This window comes from Lynx canadensis, chromosome B2 (genome assembly GCF_007474595.2).
Source record: "Lynx canadensis isolate LIC74 chromosome B2, mLynCan4.pri.v2, whole genome shotgun sequence".
Taxonomy (NCBI): domain Eukaryota; kingdom Metazoa; phylum Chordata; class Mammalia; order Carnivora; family Felidae; genus Lynx; species Lynx canadensis.
In genome coordinates, this window is record NC_044307.1 from 80,420,251 (window position 1) to 80,437,937 (window position 17,687).

Sequence of the window (17,687 nt, forward strand, 5' to 3'; positions counted from 1 at the left end):
TTATTCCTTTCTCCCCTAGCACTTCTGAGGAGGATGCACATTCAACAAATTATCATAATTTATTAAATAAAAGGGTACAAAGCACCATGAGCAAGGCATATAGAGTGCCCACAATGGAAATCCAACACGCACGTGCATGCGTGTGCACACAAACGGAACAGACCTTGAAACGTATCTGTCTTTTCTCCAACTCAAGTGACAGCTTTGTTAATTTAGGACCAGCAGTATAAATAGCAGCTTCTATATAGAATTTATATGTATGCCTATTCTGTTGTTGTTTATAGCCGTCTGGTAAGAACAAGCAAACATGGGTTCTACTGATGTCAATAGGCAGAGTTGCTACAGCATGTTTATTCAAAATAAGTGATTGCTGTGGGTTCTGATGTAAATAGACAAGCTACAGATACATTTATGAATTTGGATGTCTGCTTACATAAGCAATAAAGTATGGTGGCTACAAGCAGGCCACGGGGAGCCAGACTGGCTCCTGTTCCATCCTGGGTCCACTATTTACTATCTGTGTAATCTTGGACACTGCATCTGTAAAAATAAATAATCACATTAACAACCTCATAGGTTGTTATGAGGATTAAATAAGTTAATACCTGTAAAGCATGTGGCACATGTTAAGTGCCTGCTACAGGGTCAATGCTCTACAAATGTTACCTATTGGTTTTGCTCACATAAAGCAATAATATTATATTTCATAGATAAAGGTGGGGGTTTTGTCAGAGGTATACCAGGGTATGATTTACTAAGTATAGACAAGGGAGTCCAGGGATTTAATACCACATTTGTTACCATCAGGGCTGAGATTTAGTTAAAGTGTTAACTGAGAATGACAGTATTTTCAGAGTTCGAATAGGACGTTTACTCTGGTATTGTTAGCACATGAAGTGGTTAAAACAGTAGTAGAGTCTTCACGTAGGCAGCTTCCCGTCGACTTACTTTCAAAAAAATGCACTTCTCTAATTATATGAATATATTGTGTCCCATTTAACCAAATTGTGACAAATTAAGGGAAGAGGTGGAAGTGCCTGAAAAGCTGATGGAAGCTTTCAAGATGCAGAACACCTTAGAATATCAACAACAGTTTGTTTTTCCTTCAGACTTTGGGTTTCATTCTGGAGGCAAACAAGAGTACGGTATCTTGAATTTCTTCCCTGGGTAATTTAAAACCCGGTGATATTGTGCACAGCAGCTGCACACATCATGAGTTCAGCATCAATTACAAACGAAACTGGTCATATGTTGTCCTTCATAGCTGTTACTATGTTCAAATCAAAAACCCAAGTCAACAAAATGGTATGAATATTGACGACCATAAGTCTTTTTATTAACCCTTGGGTTTGGGCTTTAAACAAACCTTCATTTTTAAATTCTTAGTTCTTATCTACCCAAATAGACTATACTTGCTAATTACATATCCAGTCCATACTATACTGCAGTAAGTGTCCTTATGAGAAAACTATACAGAGTAGTTGCAACTTTTAGATAACACAGCAACCTCAAGAAGAAAGTGAGGGCAGTACTGAACACTTTAAGAGTATAGAATCTATAGACCAGTGTTCTTTGTATAGCATTTACATTGACATCTAGTTTTAGGAACTAAAAACCCTGTATAACTTTAAATTGCTATTTTAGAAAGGGGAGTGGCGTTTTTCAAGGACTATGTTCCACTTGGTCTCTCTCTGATGCCAACTAACCAATAAAGCCGTTCTCATTCTGCTGCTGTGGGAAACAAGCAACAACAGAAAAGTAATAATGAGTTGAAAACAATTCAGTCTTAAGCACAGCCAAGGAGATGAAAGCGAGAGTCCCAGAACACCTCTCTTCCCAGCGCTCCCGGCCCGGGGCGGAGCACTTGCCAGCCAAATGAGGTGGGAACCTTGTACCCGGCGAGGCGCTGGAGGCGGGGCCCCGGGACTGTTCCCCTCGGGAGCAGCGGAGCTGCGCTGTGGGCCCCTCCCGGATTCTAGCGGACGCCGGGCGCGGGCACTGGAGCGGGTGTGCAGTTAAAAGGCAGCTACCGAGCGGGCAGTCGAGCGGAGTGTTCGCGGGTCACCGGCTGCAGGCGCGATGAGACCGGGAGAGGAGCGGCCCTTGGAGGGGGGCGCTTGCAGCGGCGTCTCCCAGCTGGAGCTGCTGAAGCTGCGCGCCGCGGAGCGCATTGACGAGGCGGCCGAGCGCCTGGGGGCCCTGAGCCGCGCGATCTGGAGCGAGCCCGAGCTGGCCTACGAGGAGCACCGGGCCCACGGCGTGCTGACGCGCTTCTTCGAGCGCGAGCCTCCAGCTGCCTCTTGGGCAGTGCAGCCGCACTACCAGCTGGCCACGGCCTTCCGCGCAGAGTGGGAGCCGCTGGGGGTCCGTGCGGCGCGGCGCCCGCTGCAGCTGGGCTTCCTCTGCGAATACGACGCGCTGCCAGGCATCGGGCACGCCTGCGGCCACAACCTGATCGCCGAGGTCGGGGCGGCGGCCGCGCTGGGCGTGAAGGGAGCCCTGGAGGGGCTCCCTGGGCCGCCTCCGCCGGTGAAGGTGAGGTGGGGTCCTGGCGCGGGATTTTCATCGCCTGCCCAGACCGGGTCGTACTGGGGGACGGCGGGACCCGGCGCTTCCCGTGCGCACCTGCCCCCTCGGAGTCCCGGCCTCGCTTTTGCCAGAAGGCAGAACTCCTGGATCAAAGTCAGTAGTGCCTAAGGTGCCGACCCAGCGACTTTTTGCAGATTTTTGTTTCCTCTTCTGTAGTTGTAAACGATTGAGTAGACTGGCCCTAAAGAAAGAACTTAGGACCAAGCCTGGTTTTCGTTGTGATTTATTTTTGGTAACAGAATTAACTGCGATTTGCTGACGAGGTTGTGCAATCTCTGGAAGAAGTAGTTATTGTAGGGAAACCTCCAGCCCCTCTTTATTAGGCTCCAAAACCTCTTTTGTTTGTGGCAGTCATAGGAGCTGTTGTGATTCGAATCGTTGGTATTTGGATAGGAATTTTTCAGTCATTGCAACTACCAAACCTTCCCTCAAAAATTGGAGAAGTGAATGAATACTACATAGATGAGTTCATCCTTAAGTTTTAATATTTATTTCATGATATTAAGAAATTTCTCCTTTAAGTGGGGAAATGTCATTTATGCTTGTGGTAGGGCAAGTTTAATCTCGTGTTACTGTGTTTTTTCAGATGGTATTCTTCATTCTGTGAGCTAATTCAATCATCAACATTTGGCTTAATAAGGGCAAGGCTGATGTTTTATTTTCATATTCTATAGCCCATTTTTTTCCCAATGTCAGTAACTTTTCTCTTTTATCTTAACAGTTCCATCTTTTGTAGCTTTTTCTCTTTAGCTGCCTTCTCTTTTCTGCTTCTGGCGGCTTGTTTTTTGCATCTGGGTAGGTTTTTGTTTTGGGGGGGCGGGTCCTTTGCTATTGCATGAAACACGGGAGAGATTTAATTTTAACCAGACTTATGAAAGATTCAGAGACATCAGCAAGATTTAACTTGAAGTCATCAAATTTAAGGAGTCAAGGGTTCACAGTAGAAAGCAGGTTCAATTATGAGTTCGAGTGCTTTGTAACTTCCAAAGAAGGCTCGACTTTGGGAAATGTACACCTTTGAATGGTAATGCACAGTTTTAGCAAGGTTATCAGTCCTCTCTTAAAATGGAATTTATGTTGATTCCCTTAACAAGCCAAGACTTTTTCCAATTTGTTTCATTGTATTCCTGTATATGATCTTGAAAGTGTATTAGTTGTTTATAATTTTTCTTTGCTCTTAAAAATTGTTTGAAGAAGTTAAGCTTAAATATCAAAGTAAAATGTTTATTCTGTAAAGTTCTCTTTTGTTTAATTAGGTGTTTGGTGACCAGTAAATCTGCCTGGTTGAACTGGTGGAATCGAATTAGTAAGTTTGTGTAATAGTCGGCTGTTTCTAACTGTGGTGTTAAGGTTTATTTAATGTTCATTATAAAGGTTTAATGAGTTAAGATCTTTTAATGAGTTAGCTCAGTAAGGAATCAAGAGTTCAGGTCTGAGGATCAGAACATCTAATCCTTGCTCTGCCTGGAGACTTGCAGTGTGTCCTGGGACAAAACACTTCACTCCATGCCTCAAAACCACCATCTCTGACATCTCTGAAATGATGACATATACTGCTCACCTACCTCACAGGGTTGTTGTGGGGATAACTAATAAGCAACTGGAACGTTCCTAACCAGTAAAGTGTTTATGAATAATTATATACATTACTAAAAGACTTAGTCAAGAAGAAGCTTTAAGAAATAAGTCCTAGGGGCGCCTGGGTGGCGCAGTCGGTTAAGCGTCCGACTTCAGCCAGGTCACGATCTCGCGGTCCGTGAGTTCGAGCCCCGCATCAGGCTCTGGGCGGATGGCTCAGAGCCTGGAGCCTGTTTCCGATTCTGTGTCTCCCTCTCTTTCTGCCCCTCCCCCGTTCATGCTCTGTCTCTCTCTGTCCCAAAAATAAATAAAAACGTTGAAAAAAAATTAAAAAAAAAAAAAGAAATAAGTCCTAAAGAATTTTGAGGAATTAATTCAGTATATAGTATTTATCTTTTTTCATCTTTGCCTTTAGTTATATAAAATTGAGTTATAAAATTAGGAAAAGTTTCCTGGTGTAGCTTTAGTGCATACTTTGTGCCAAATTGGTATAACACTGTAAATTTAAATGTGTAGTTAACTTAGCACTGTAGATTTATGCCCACTGCATTATTTAAGTGTCAGAGAACAACACCTCTCTCCATAGTTCAAGGACTTTAATGTAGGTTGTGAATACCTATGCAAGGGAACCTGTTTGATATTTTCCTGCGAGGATTTTGTTGTTGTTTTGCTCTGACACAGGTATATCCTTCTAGGTAGTTGTCCTGGGAACGCCTGCAGAAGAAGATGGTGGTGGCAAAATTGATTTAATTGAAGCAGGGGCTTTTAAAAATCTTGATGTTGTTTTTATGGCCCACCCATCCCAAGAGAATGCTGTTTATTTACCTGATGTGGCTGAACATGAGTGAGTAATCAAGTTGAAATAAGCTCCTTAGTGGAAAAGACTATTAAGATATTTCTGTGTCCTAACTGGAGACTAAAACCCGGTACTTATGTATTGAAAAAGTAAGTTGAAAAATGATGATGTGATGCCTTACTTGATTTCCATTGAATAACATTTGGTAAGCCTCTTCTATTTGAGATGGTGTTTGTAATTGGACTATTAACCTAGTGCACGGGGCACCTGGGTGGCTGAGTCGGTTAAGTGTCCTGACTCTTGATTTTGGCTCGGGTCATGATCTCATGGTCGTGACACTGAGCTCTGCATCAGGCTCCATGCTGAGTGTGGACCCTGCTTGGGATTCTTTCTGCCCCTCCCCTGTGTACATGCACACTCTCTCTCAAAATAAATAAACACTAAAAAAATAGTGCCTAAAAAGCATTAAGACTAGCAAACAGAATATGTTGACGCTTGTATTCTATTCTGAACTATCTGAGAGCAATTAGGTTTCTAGAAAACATCTATCCTTTGACATGGGTTGTCTTTGCAATTGAATAGATTTGTAAGAGGCAGCTTTATTAGGGGCGCCTGGGTGGCTCAGTCGGTTGAGCATCCGACTTCGGTTCAGGTCATGATCTCACAGCTCGTGGGTTCGAGCCCCACGTCAGGCTCTGTGCTGACAGCTCAGAGCCCAGAGCCTGCTTCAGAATCTATGGCTCCCTCTCTCACTCTTTGTCCTTCCCCTGCTCATGCTCTGTCTCTCCCTCTCTCTCTCTCTCAAAAATAAATAAACATTAAAAAAAAAAGAGGCAGCTTTATTAGACTTGGGAAGAAAACACACTTCTCTAGTTTACTTCTTGTAATTTGAGTTCTTTGCAAAGAGGGTAAATTATATTTCTGAGAGAAAAGACAGAAACTAGCTGTGGATTTTAGTGGAATTTGCATCTGTACTCTTCTGATTTGTCCGGTGCCGAAACATTTATTTTCCTGTATGTGGAAGAGCTCACTTTTTTGGATCGCTGAAGTGGATTGAAGTTTGCACACCAGAAGTTTCAGTCACAGTAGTTAATGGGCCAGTCACCAGGCCAGTCTCCAGGAGCCACTGTTGATCTGCTTCGGGAAAACCACATGTTCTCCTCTGTGGGAGCTAGGGAGTGATAAAACCATTGCAGCTGCGCTTCTAGGTGGTACTAACGTATCTTCCAGCTCAGAATCACCCGAGGCCTTGTTTTCACAGGATGACCATTTTAATCTTCCTTCTTATCACCAAGAGTTGATGCTGTGGCAGCAGGAAGAATCTTTCAACTTTGGTTTTGGGGGTAGTGCATACTGGAACACCTGCAGAGGATCTTAGAGGTTAGAAGTCTCTGCCAAGGCCTCTGGCTAGAAGAGGCCTGCAGCTGTAGGCTTACCAGCCCGTTAGCCTTCTAGGACTTTGAGTTGGGCTTCTTGGCCTTGATCCATCAGCCCCGTTGGCCTCAGGCCTTTTCTTAGTCTCTGGCTTCTTAGAGTTTTCATTGGCCATCTGTTAAGATGGAAAAGGGAACAAGAATACAAACTAATTTTTGAAAATATTATGATCTTTTCATCCTAAAAATCTCCAACAATAAGTAAGATAAAACACTATGTTCATATTGACCACCTTTCATGCATCTTGTCCCTTCTTGAGAGGCATGTATCCTTCCAGGACTTTTTTTTTTTTTTTAACGTTTTATTTATTTTTGAAACAGAGAGAGACAGAGCATGAACAGGGGAGGGTCAGAGAGAGGGAGACACAGAATCTAAAACAGGCTCCAGGCTCCGAGCCTTCAGTCCAGAGCCCGACGCGGGGCTCAAACTCACGGACTGCGAGATCGTGACCTGAGCCACCCAGGCGCCCCCTTCCAGGACTTTTTCGAGCATAGTTATAAACCTAAATAGGTACATATATAAATTGAATTTTAAGGGAGGATTCTTTTTTCCCCCTTAAATATTCTGCTAAATATATTGTTGGTCTAGCTCTTCCTTTTGATTTTTTTAAATTTATTTATTTATTTTGAGAGACACAGAGAGAGGGATGGGTACCATGGGTGCATGTGCAGGGTAGGGGCAGAAGGAGAGAATAATCCCAAGCAGGCTCCACACTCAGCACAGAGCCTAAAGCAGGACTCAATCCCACTAACTGTGAGATCATGGATACTCAGTGGACTGAGCCACCCAGGCACCCCCCCGTCAGTTTGTTTAAAATACACTTTTTGTCTTATTTTTCCTTTCCTTTTCCTATGTTCATCTGTTTTGTTTCTTAAATTCCACATGAGTGGGGCGCCTGGGTGGCGCAGTCGGTTAAGCGTCCGACTTCAGCCAGGTCACGATCTCGCGGTCCGTGAGTTCGAGCCCCGCGTCAGGCTCTGGGCTGATGGCTCGGAGCCTGGAGCCTGTTTCCGATTCTGTGTCTCCCTCTCTCTCTGCACCTCCCCCGTTCATGCTCTGTCTCTCTCTGTCCCAAAAATAAATAAAAACATTGAGAAAAAAAAAATTTAAAAAAAAAAAAAATTCCACATGAGTGAAATCATATATTTGTCTTTGACTTATTTCGCTTAGCATAATACATTCTAGTTCTATTCACGTTGTTGCAAATGGCAAGGTTTTATTCTTTTTGATTGCCAAGTAATATTCCATACTTTGGCTATTGTTGATAGCACTGTTGTAAACATTGGGGTGCTTTGAATCATCATTTTGTATCGTTTGGGTAAACACCTAATAGTGCAGTTGCTGGGCCATAGGGTAGTTCTATTTTTAATTCAAAAAAAAATTTTTAATGTTTTATTTATTTTTGAGCGATAGAGACAGAGCACGAGTGGGGGAGGGGCAGGGAGAGGAGACACCGAATCTGAAGCAGGCTTCAGGCTCTGAGGTGTCAGCACAGAGCCCGATGAGGGGCTTGAACTCACAAACCGTGAGATCATGACCTGAGCAGAAGTTAGATGCTTAACTGAGCCACCCAGGAGCCCCTATTTTTAATTTTTTGAGGAACCTCTATACGTTCTTCAGAGTGGCTGTACAGTTTGCATTCCCACCAACGGTGCAAAAGTGTTCCCCTTTTTCTGCATTCTCGCCAATGTCTGTTGTTTCCTAGCCATTCTGACAGGTGCAAAGTAGTATCTCATTGTGGTTTTGATTTGTATTTCCTTGATGATGAGTGATGTAGAGTATCTTTTCAGGTGTCTTTTAGTATCTGGATGTCTTCTTAGGAAAAGTGTCTATTCCTGTCTTTTGCCTATTTCTTGACTGGATTATTTATTTTTTGGGTGTTGAGTTTGATAAGCTTTTTTTAACAGATTTTGGATACTAACCTTTATCTGATATGTCATTTGCAAATGTCTTCTCCCATTTTGTCCATTGCCTTTCAGTTTTGTTGATTGTTTCCTTCACTGTGCAGAAGGCTTTTATCTTGATGAAGTCCCAATAGTTCATTTTTGCTTTTGTTTTCCTTGCCTCCAGAGACCTGTCAAGTAAGAAGTTGCTGTGGCCAGGGTCAAAGAAGTTGTTGCATGTTTTCTCCTCAAGTAGTTTGATGGTTTCCCATCTTACATGTGGGTCTTTCATCGATTTTGAGTTTATTTTTGTGAATGGTGTAAGAAAGTGGTCCGGGTTCATTCTTCTGCATGTCACTGTCCAGTTTTCCCAGCACCATTTGCTAAAGAAACTGTCTTTTTCTCATTGTATATTCTTGCTTACTTTGTCAGAAATTAGTTGGTCATACGTTTGTGGATCCATATCTGGGTTTTCTTTTCTGTTCCATTGATTATGTGCCTGTTTTCATGCCAGTACCATACTGTCTTGATGATTACAGCTTAGTGTAAAACAGCTTGAAGTCCAGAATTGTGATGCCTCCAGCTTTGATTTTCTTTTTCAACATTACTTTGGCTATTCAGGGTCTATTCTGGTTCTATACAAATTTTAGGATTGTTCTAGCTCTGTGAAGAATGCTGGTGTTATTTTAATAGGGATTGCATTGCACGTGCAGATTGCTTTGGGTAATATCAACATTTTAACAACATTTGTTCTTCAAGTCCATGGGCATAGAATGTTGTCTTTTCCATTTCTTCGTGTCTTCTTCAATTTCTTTCATAAGCTTTCTATAGTTTTTCAGCATACAGATCTTTTACCTCTTTGGTTAGGTTTATTCTTAGGTATGTTATGGTTTTTTGTAGAATTGTAGATGGGATTCATTCCTTGATTTCTCTTCATGCTGCTTCATTATTGACATACAGAAATGCAACCGGTTTCTGTATGTTGATTTTATATCCTGCAACTTTGCTGAATTCATGTATCCGTTCTAGCAGTTTTTTGGTGGAGTCTTTCGGGTTTTCCACGTAGAGGATCATGTCGTCTGTGAAGAGTGAAAGTTTGACTTCTTTGCCAATTTGGATGCCTTTTATTTCTTTTTGTTGTCTGACTGCTGAGGCTAGGACTTCCAGTACTGTGTCGAATAACAGTAGTGAGTGGACATCCTGTCATGTTCCTGACCTTAGGGGGAAAGCTTTCAGTTTTTCCCCATTGAGGATGATATTAGCTGTGGGTCTTTCTTATATGGCCTTTATGGTGTCAAGATATGTTCACTCTATCCCTTTCTTGAGGGTTTTTATCAAGAAAGGATGCTGTATTTTGTCAAATGCTTTTTTTTTTTTTGCATCTATTGAGAGGATCATATGGTTCTTATTCTTTCTTTTATAAATGTGGTATATCACGTTGATTGATTTGCAAATATTGAACAGGCCCTGCAGCCCAGGAATAAATCCCACTTGATCATGATAAATAATTGTTTTAATGTACTGTTGAATTTGGTTGCTAGATCTTGTTGAGAATTTTTGCATCTGGGTTCATCAGGGATGTTGGCCTATAATTCTTCTTAGGGGGATCTTTGGTTTTGGAATCAAGGTAATGCTGTCTTCATAGAATGAGTTTGGAAACTTTCCTTCCATTTCTGTTTTTTGGAACATTTTGAGAAGAATAGGTGTTAACTTTTCTTTAAATGTCTGGTAGAATTCCCCTGGGAAGCCATCTGGGCCAGCATTCTTGTTTGTTGGGAGATTTTTGATAGCTGATTCAATTTCTTTGCTGGTTATGGGCCTGTTCAAATTTCCCATTTCTTCCTGTTTCAGTTTTGGTAGTGTGTGAGTTTCTAGGAATTCGTCCATTTCTTCCAGATTGCCCAGTTTGTTGGCATACAATTTTTCATAGTATTTCTTATAATTGTATTTTTGTGGTGTTGATTGTGATCTCTCCTCTTTCATTTGTGATTTTATTTATTTGGGTCCTTTCCTTTTTCTTTTATGATAAAGCTGGCCAGGAGTTTATCAGTTTTATTTATTCTTTCAAAGAACCAGCTCTTAGTTTCATTGATCTGTTCTACTGGTTTTTTTTTGTTTGTCTGTTTGTTTGCTTCTATATTGTTTATTTCTGCTCTAATCTTTCTTATTTCCCTCCTTCTGCTGGCTTTGTGTTTTATTTGCTGTTCCTTTTCTAGCGCTTTTAGGTGCCTTTAGGTGTGAGGTTAGATTGTGTATTTGGGACCTTTCTTGCTTCTTGAGATAGGCCTGAATTGCAATATACTTTACTCTTAGAGGGAGACAAACCATAAGAGACTCTTAAATACAGAGAACAAACTGAGGGCTACTGGAGGGGAAGGGGGTTGGGAGGATGGGCTAAATGGGTGATGGGCCTTAAGGAGGGCACTTGTGATGAGTACTGGTGTTGTATGTAAGTGATAAATCACTAAATTCTGCTCCTGAAACTAATACTACACTGTATGTTAATTAACATGAATTTAAATTACTAAAATAAATAAAAAGTAAAATATGCTCTCTAAAATGTTTTAAAATACACTAAAAATACTAATGCTGAAAAAAATAACCATTAACACTTATTTTCCTATAGTTTGTTGTATGTTAATTATACTTAGATTTGAACCCTGAAAGAAATGGTGCTAGAGCCATTTTCATAAAGGTCATCCTCTTCCATTTTATATTTATCACCAGTTTTGTTAAAATTCCAGTTTCAAGGTGATGGTGATAAGATATATATCAAGGAACTAACAAATACACTAAAATCTTAAAAATATATTTGGATGCTTTTAACTTGTTTTTATTTTGCCAGCAGAATGTTTTGAATTCATCAAGGAATATGAGCATGCCAAGGATTCTTGAATCTAGTTTGTTAAAAAAAAAAAACTAAGTCTAGAATAGCTTTTTGGTAATTTAAATGTGGGTACTATTACTTAGGCTTAAAAAGTGTTGCCTATACAAGTCATCTTTTTTTTTTTTTTTAATTTTTTTTTTTTTAACACTTATTTATTTTTGAGACAGAGAGAGACAGAACATGAATGGGGGAGGGGCAGAGAGAGAGAGAGAGAGACACAGAATCGGAAGCAGGCTCCAGGCTCCGAGCCATCAGCCCAGAGCCCAACGCGGGGCTCGAACTCACGGACCGCGAGATCGTGACCTGAGCTGAAGTCGGACGCTTAACCGACTGCGCCACCCAGGCGCCCACAAGTCATCTTTATAAATAACTATTTAATATGTAATCCTTTCTTTAACCCTTATTTTTTATTGTATCTGAGTAGTTAAATTGGTATGAGAACTATTTGGAAGTGCAGTAACATAACTGATAAAATTTTGAGATATTAGTGATGCAGGTGTTTTGGAACACTAATAAAATGTTGGTCAGGAATAACTGACTTAATGCTAGAATATCTTAGGATATTGTGAGTGTAATCTGGTATTCAGAGGTTGTCTTAACTCATTTCAGATTGTCACCTATTTCTGTTTTCCTTCACCTGCCCTCCCCCACTTAAGATAGAATTATCTGAGTTTCGCAGACATTTTATATAGTTATTACTATGCAGTGTAGAAGGAGACAGGAGCCCTCTTTTTGTAATTCCAGTGCCTAATACAGAATTGCATGTTTGTTTGAATTGAGTTGTGTACAAATTAAATTTCTATTGGGGGTTGGTTGAACAAAATTCTCTCTCTCTCTCTCTCTCTCTCTCTCTCTTCTCTTTTTTGGAATGCTTTCTTTGTGTCAGTCACTGTATTACATAATAGTAAACTACAACTAAGGTATATAAATTGCTGTGTTATTTCTACAAATGATTTGCAAATAAAAATTCCAGCAGTGTTACTTAATTCTGAATACTTGTTGGGTAATTCTAATTACGGTACCTGGATTTTCTTTAGTGACTTTGAAAAGAGTAATTCCAAATGATGTTTTGTTTCCTAGTGTGATTGTGAAATACTATGGAAAAGCATCTCATGCTGCTGCATATCCCTGGGAAGGAGTAAATGCATTAGATGCTGCCGTTCTCGCCTACAACAATCTGTCTGTGTTGAGACAGCAAATGAAACCAACCTGGAGAGTTCATGGTACGAATGTCAAGTATGTTGTGTAATGGATGGTGCTTAATATATTTCAGTGCCGTGTAATTAACATTTGATTTTTAAAAATTGTAAACATTTTATATACTTTATATGAATATTCCAAACTTTCTAAACAGTTTCCAAAATTCATGTGACAGGATACTAGGATGTTTGTATGTGTTGGCTAAGAAAACAATTAAAAAAGTATTTATGTATAAATGGAATGGTCATTTTGAGTATTAGAGATAATGTTTTATGTAAGGATGTACATGTTTTCTGTGGGTATTTGAAAGTTGGATCTTCATTTTCCAGTTATCCTCACTGTTTTTTAATGGTAACAAATCATTTTCTCAATTTAAAAAAGTTATGGTTACTGGTTTTATTTTCTCAAGTGCTGATAAAATGAGTAACATCTTTTTAAATTATGTGTATCACCTTAATGTAACTACAGTAATAAAGTATGATCTTAAAGGTATGAATTTATTTTTTAGTTATTTTCTTATGATTTGGGAAACTGTTATACTTTAATATCTATTTTTTACCTGATTTTGTTATAGGCTTAAATTAGTTTGTAATTGCACTTTGACCAGTGTCCTACCTTAGTTTTTCTAAGAGAAATATGTAAAAATAATTAATTTTTAAAGCAGATCAAATAAATTTAGATTTTGTGTATCTATTTCAGTTATTATTTTGAATGGATAAATCTTTCCTCTCAGTGTAGTTCCAAATAAATGTATTTGTTTTGACAGTTAATAGCACTTAGTGATCTTTGACCTGCATCGGTTTCTTGCTGGTATAAAAATTATGTTCCCAGAGCTAAATACCATTGAAAATATTCATAGGAATCTGGAAGTACGAGGATAATTATAGAACCTTGTGCCATTTTTTTTTCTTTTAAGTCAAAAGTTTATCAAAACATACAACTATTACTACTTTATTAAGCCTACTGAAATAAACTCTTTTCAGAAGTCTTAAGATTGTTATAAAAGTTTCTAAGAGTTTCTTTATAATCATGCAACATAATTTCTCAACATCGTTAAATTCCTTAGAATTAAGTATGGATAGACAGTTTTTTATCTCTTAGCCAGAAAGCATTACCCTATGTATAGAAACTTTTGTACAAAAAAAAAAAAAAAAAGAAAAAAATTTTGTACAGCACATCAAAAATCATTGATTGGTATATCTGTGAAGCTAATAAATTGAAATTGTTTTTCTTCATGTACATATTGAAAATTCTATGGGTGTATTTAAACTTAAAGAAATGGTCTCCAAGCTCAATTTCAGTAATTTGGTTCTTTTTGTAGGCATAATAAAAAGTGGTGGTGTAAAACCCAATATCATTCCGTCTTATTCTGAATTAATCTATTACTTCCGTGCACCCACAATGAAAGAACTTCCAGTTTTGACCAAAAAGGCAGAAGATTGCTTCAGAGCTGCAGCTTTGGCTACTGGGTGTACAGTAAGAACTTTTAAGAGTTAATATAAGTTATAATCAGAGGTATATCTATATGGGCTGGAGTTAAGTTAGAGTATTATTAAATTAGATTAGAACCTAACTTGCCCCTTTTTCATTTGGCAATGTTTAGAGTATGTAAGATCAGTTGAGTGAATGGGTGATGTGAAAGTCTTTAATTCATATTTGTTTTACTCAATGCCCACATAGAAAGGACTATAGTCATCTTATTGCACTGTAATTAGAATAATTCTTGATAATGCTGAGTTCCCTGCCTTTTTGCAAGATATAGCCTTCCTTATTGGCAGTTGTGTTTTCAGAATTGCTCAGTATAGTTCCTATAAAGGGAACTTTATGGCAAAATCAGCAAAAGCTGTTTCGGGTGAAATTATTAGATATGTGCAGTAACGATATAAATACTTATGGCTTGCTGGAATGAAAGTTAAAATAGATGCAGAAGTTAGTGAAGAAATGTTGTTCATTTAAACCATAAAGTCAGTGATGTTTCTGTGCCAGTCACGTAGGGTATACAGCAGAACGAGAAGTTTCAGAATTACATCAGTCTTTTCCTGGGCAGAGGTTGTAGTCTAGTGGGAGAGACAGGATCTGGGTCTGTGCCTCTCAGCCTACTGATTTTGTAACTTTAGAAAACACCATTTAATAACTTTGGGCCTCCATTTTCTCTTGAAAAAGGGAGATAATAATATACTTTATGTTCTTGTGAAAATTAAATAAGAGAATATTTGTTAAGAGTTAGGGCCTAGACCTCATACTTACAACTTAATTGTTTCTGCTCTCAGATGTATGATTTGTTCACATAGTAATAGTGTCTCACAGTACTAGTGATTCTCAGCATATATGGTAAGTGTCCAGAGAGTAAAAAATTAATCCTTTGTCCCTTATTTATGAGACCAGTGTTCTAACCCCTGAGCTACGGAGCCAATCCTTTATCCCTTATTTATAATTATAAATATAAATATTGATAGAATAAACACATGAACTATTACCGTTAACTCCGAATCTCAAGGCATAATATTCCCTTAGGATAAGGTTCATTGTTACTGGATTTTAATCTATATTTTAAATAGTCTCTTAATAACTTTTTATATTTTGGCTGACTTGTAATACATGAATGACTATTATATATTATAAGTATGTTCTTTCTTTCTTTCTTTCTTTCTTTTCTTTTTTCTTTCTTTCTTTCTTTCTTTCTTTCTTTCTTTCTTTCTTTCTTTCTTTCTTTCTTTCTTTCTTGAGGACCATAGCCAACCCTTCTTCATCATAAACCTGTCTCTCCTAGGTACCTTTATATCTTTTGGACCAGTTATTGGTGTCAGTGTTGGCTTATATTTTGAATATGAGTAAAGCTTAATTTTTTTCTTTAAGAGGCTGCAGTCTAGAGCAGTGTTCCTCAGTGTCTGCTCTTTGGACCACCTGCATCAGAATTACTTGGGGGTCCTGGTGAAAATGGAGATTCCTGGGCTTCCCCCACATCCTATATAAGTTACCGAAGTTGAGACTTACTGGCTGGGAGAGTGAGGTGACATCATGTTGTTTGGTGCATATGTAACATGAAGGGGATAGGGCCTGAGGGAAGTCTTATTACCGATTTTTTAAAGGTAAAAGAATTTATATCTGTAAGGGAAAGTGTACCCTCTTAAACCTCTTGCTGATTTGAAAATTAGATAGTGAATTTGAGTTTTTTATTTCAGAATTTGTCTTACGATTTTTTTTAGGTAGAAATTAAAGGTGGAGCACATGATTATTACAATGTTCTTCCCAATAAGAGCCTATGGAAAGCTTATATTGAAAATGGAAAAAAACTGGGAATAGAATTTATTTCAGAAGATGCAATGTTGAATGGCCCTTCAGGTAATCAGGTTCTTTCATATATACTATATTGCACTGTTTGAGGAAGGAAAATACCATCTTTGGTTAGAGGGTTTTGTTCGACAGCTTTGGAGGTAGGGAGGTATTGCTCTTAACAATATTTTTCACAAACTTAATGGTTAGGGGAACGAAACTAAAGAACTCTTCAGTGAATGTAAAGTGTTAAATGAGCAGATTTGTTTGTAGAAATAGCGTACTATTTCCTTTGTATTCTAAATAGTTCTAGTGTTTAAATTCCCTTAGTTCTAATTTTAAAGTAAGCTACTTAAAGGAGAAATAGAATTTTAATTCATTGTCAGTCCTCAGTAAGCAGGCTAGCAAGTAGTTATAAGGAGGCATGCCAGTTGCTGAGGAGTAATTATTATGGTTGTTTACTACTAGTTGTTCAGTAAACAACTTAGAATTTAATTATATTGAGGACTATTTTAGAGTTTTTCCTTTTTAAAAGGATCATTTCTAATATGTTTCCATGTTAGAGATGTATCTACTAAAATATAACAATAAATGCTGATGAAGTGGACTCAAAAGGACTTGGCCATAGAAATGGGGTGTTGATGTCATTTACTGAGATAAGGAGTTCAAGAGAAAGCAGGTTGGGGTATGCTATGTTGGTATATATTATTAGTATGTTAAGTTTGATGTGCGTACAGGATTTCTAAGGGGAACTGTTCAGTAGACTGTGGAACCCCCAAATGATGCCTAGGTTGGAGATGTAGGAGTTGGCAATATCTGAAAAGTAACTGAAAACACAGGAGTATTTGGTGTGCTGGTGATTGCCAGCACTTAGGAGACAGGTAAAGGAAGCAATTTAGAGGAGACAGATAGTGACCAGAGAAAAGGCCAGACAATCAGGAGAAGTCAAGTCATGGAAGCCAAAGGAGTGGAGAATTTCTAGAAGGAAAGGAGTGGCAAATCATGTCTGGTGCTATAGAGATTGGATAAGTACAGTCTGGCATCTATTGGACTAACAATTAGAAACCCATGGATTGTCTTACTTTTCTAAGGATCTACTGATTTTGGAAATGTTACTTTTGTGGTTCCTGGGATTCATCCATATTTTTACATTGGATCTAATGCCTTGAATCATACAGAACAATATACTGAAGCTGCAGGTATGTGTTATTAGAAGTGAATGTGTGGGCATATGTTCTCTTTTTGTGGTAATAGCTCCATGTTTTTTCATTAGCTAACTTTACCTCAGAAAATACTGTATTCTGGTGGGCATTTCAAGAGGTGGTTTAGATATCGAGAGCTAACCTGAAAACCAGTGTATAAGTTTATCATAAATAGGGTGGTTTCTTCATTTATTTTCTCCACCTTTTAGGGTCACAAGAAGCTCAGTTCTACACTTTGCGTACGGCCAAAGCTCTGGCAATGACTGCGTTGGATGTTATTTTTAAACCAGAGTTGCTGGAGAGAATCAAGGAGGACTTTAAATTGCAACTTCAAGAAGAAGAATTTTTAAATACAATAGAATAAAAGGAAGACCTAGGAGCCACTTATGGATCATTAAGAAGTACTGATTTTTTTCTTGAATCTTTTTTAATAATGGAGGAGGGCATGCTTAATTTTTAGTCTTAAGGGAATCAAATTCCTCTTACCTGAAGAGGGAGGCCATGATCCATGATGCAGAGAAAACACATTACCTCATATCTAAAATGAAACATTTCAGGGGCGCCTGGCTGGCTCATTCGGAGGAGTGTTCAACTCTTGATCTCATGTGGTTGTTGAGTTTGAGCTGATACGTAATGGCATTTCTTTTCTTTTCTTTTCTTTTCTTTTCTTTTCTTTTCTTTTCTTTTCTTCTCTTCTCTTCTCTTCTCTTCTCTTTTCTTTTCTTTTCTTTTTTTTTAAGATTTTAAGTAATCTCTACATCCGACATGGGGCTCAAACTCACAAAGCCACAAGATTAAGAGTTGCACGCTCCTCTGACTGAGCTAGCTGGGCACCCCTGTAATGG

At 38.7% G+C, this 17,687-nt stretch overlaps 1 protein-coding gene across 1 annotated transcript; it reads left to right on the plus strand.

Annotated features, from left to right (window-relative positions):
• Nucleotides 1-1,938: 1,938 nt before the first annotated feature.
• On the plus strand, nucleotides 1,939-17,432 carry PM20D2 (peptidase M20 domain containing 2). The gene is made up of 7 exons (XM_030315959.2): nucleotides 1,939-2,535; nucleotides 4,863-5,011; nucleotides 12,248-12,390; nucleotides 13,689-13,843; nucleotides 15,574-15,709; nucleotides 16,732-16,839; nucleotides 17,052-17,432. Exons 1-7 carry the CDS (start codon nucleotides 2,080-2,082, stop codon nucleotides 17,204-17,206), a joined length of 1,302 nt encoding a protein of 433 aa, XP_030171819.1. The 5' UTR covers nucleotides 1,939-2,079; the 3' UTR covers nucleotides 17,207-17,432.
• Nucleotides 17,433-17,687: the final 255 nt, after the last annotated feature.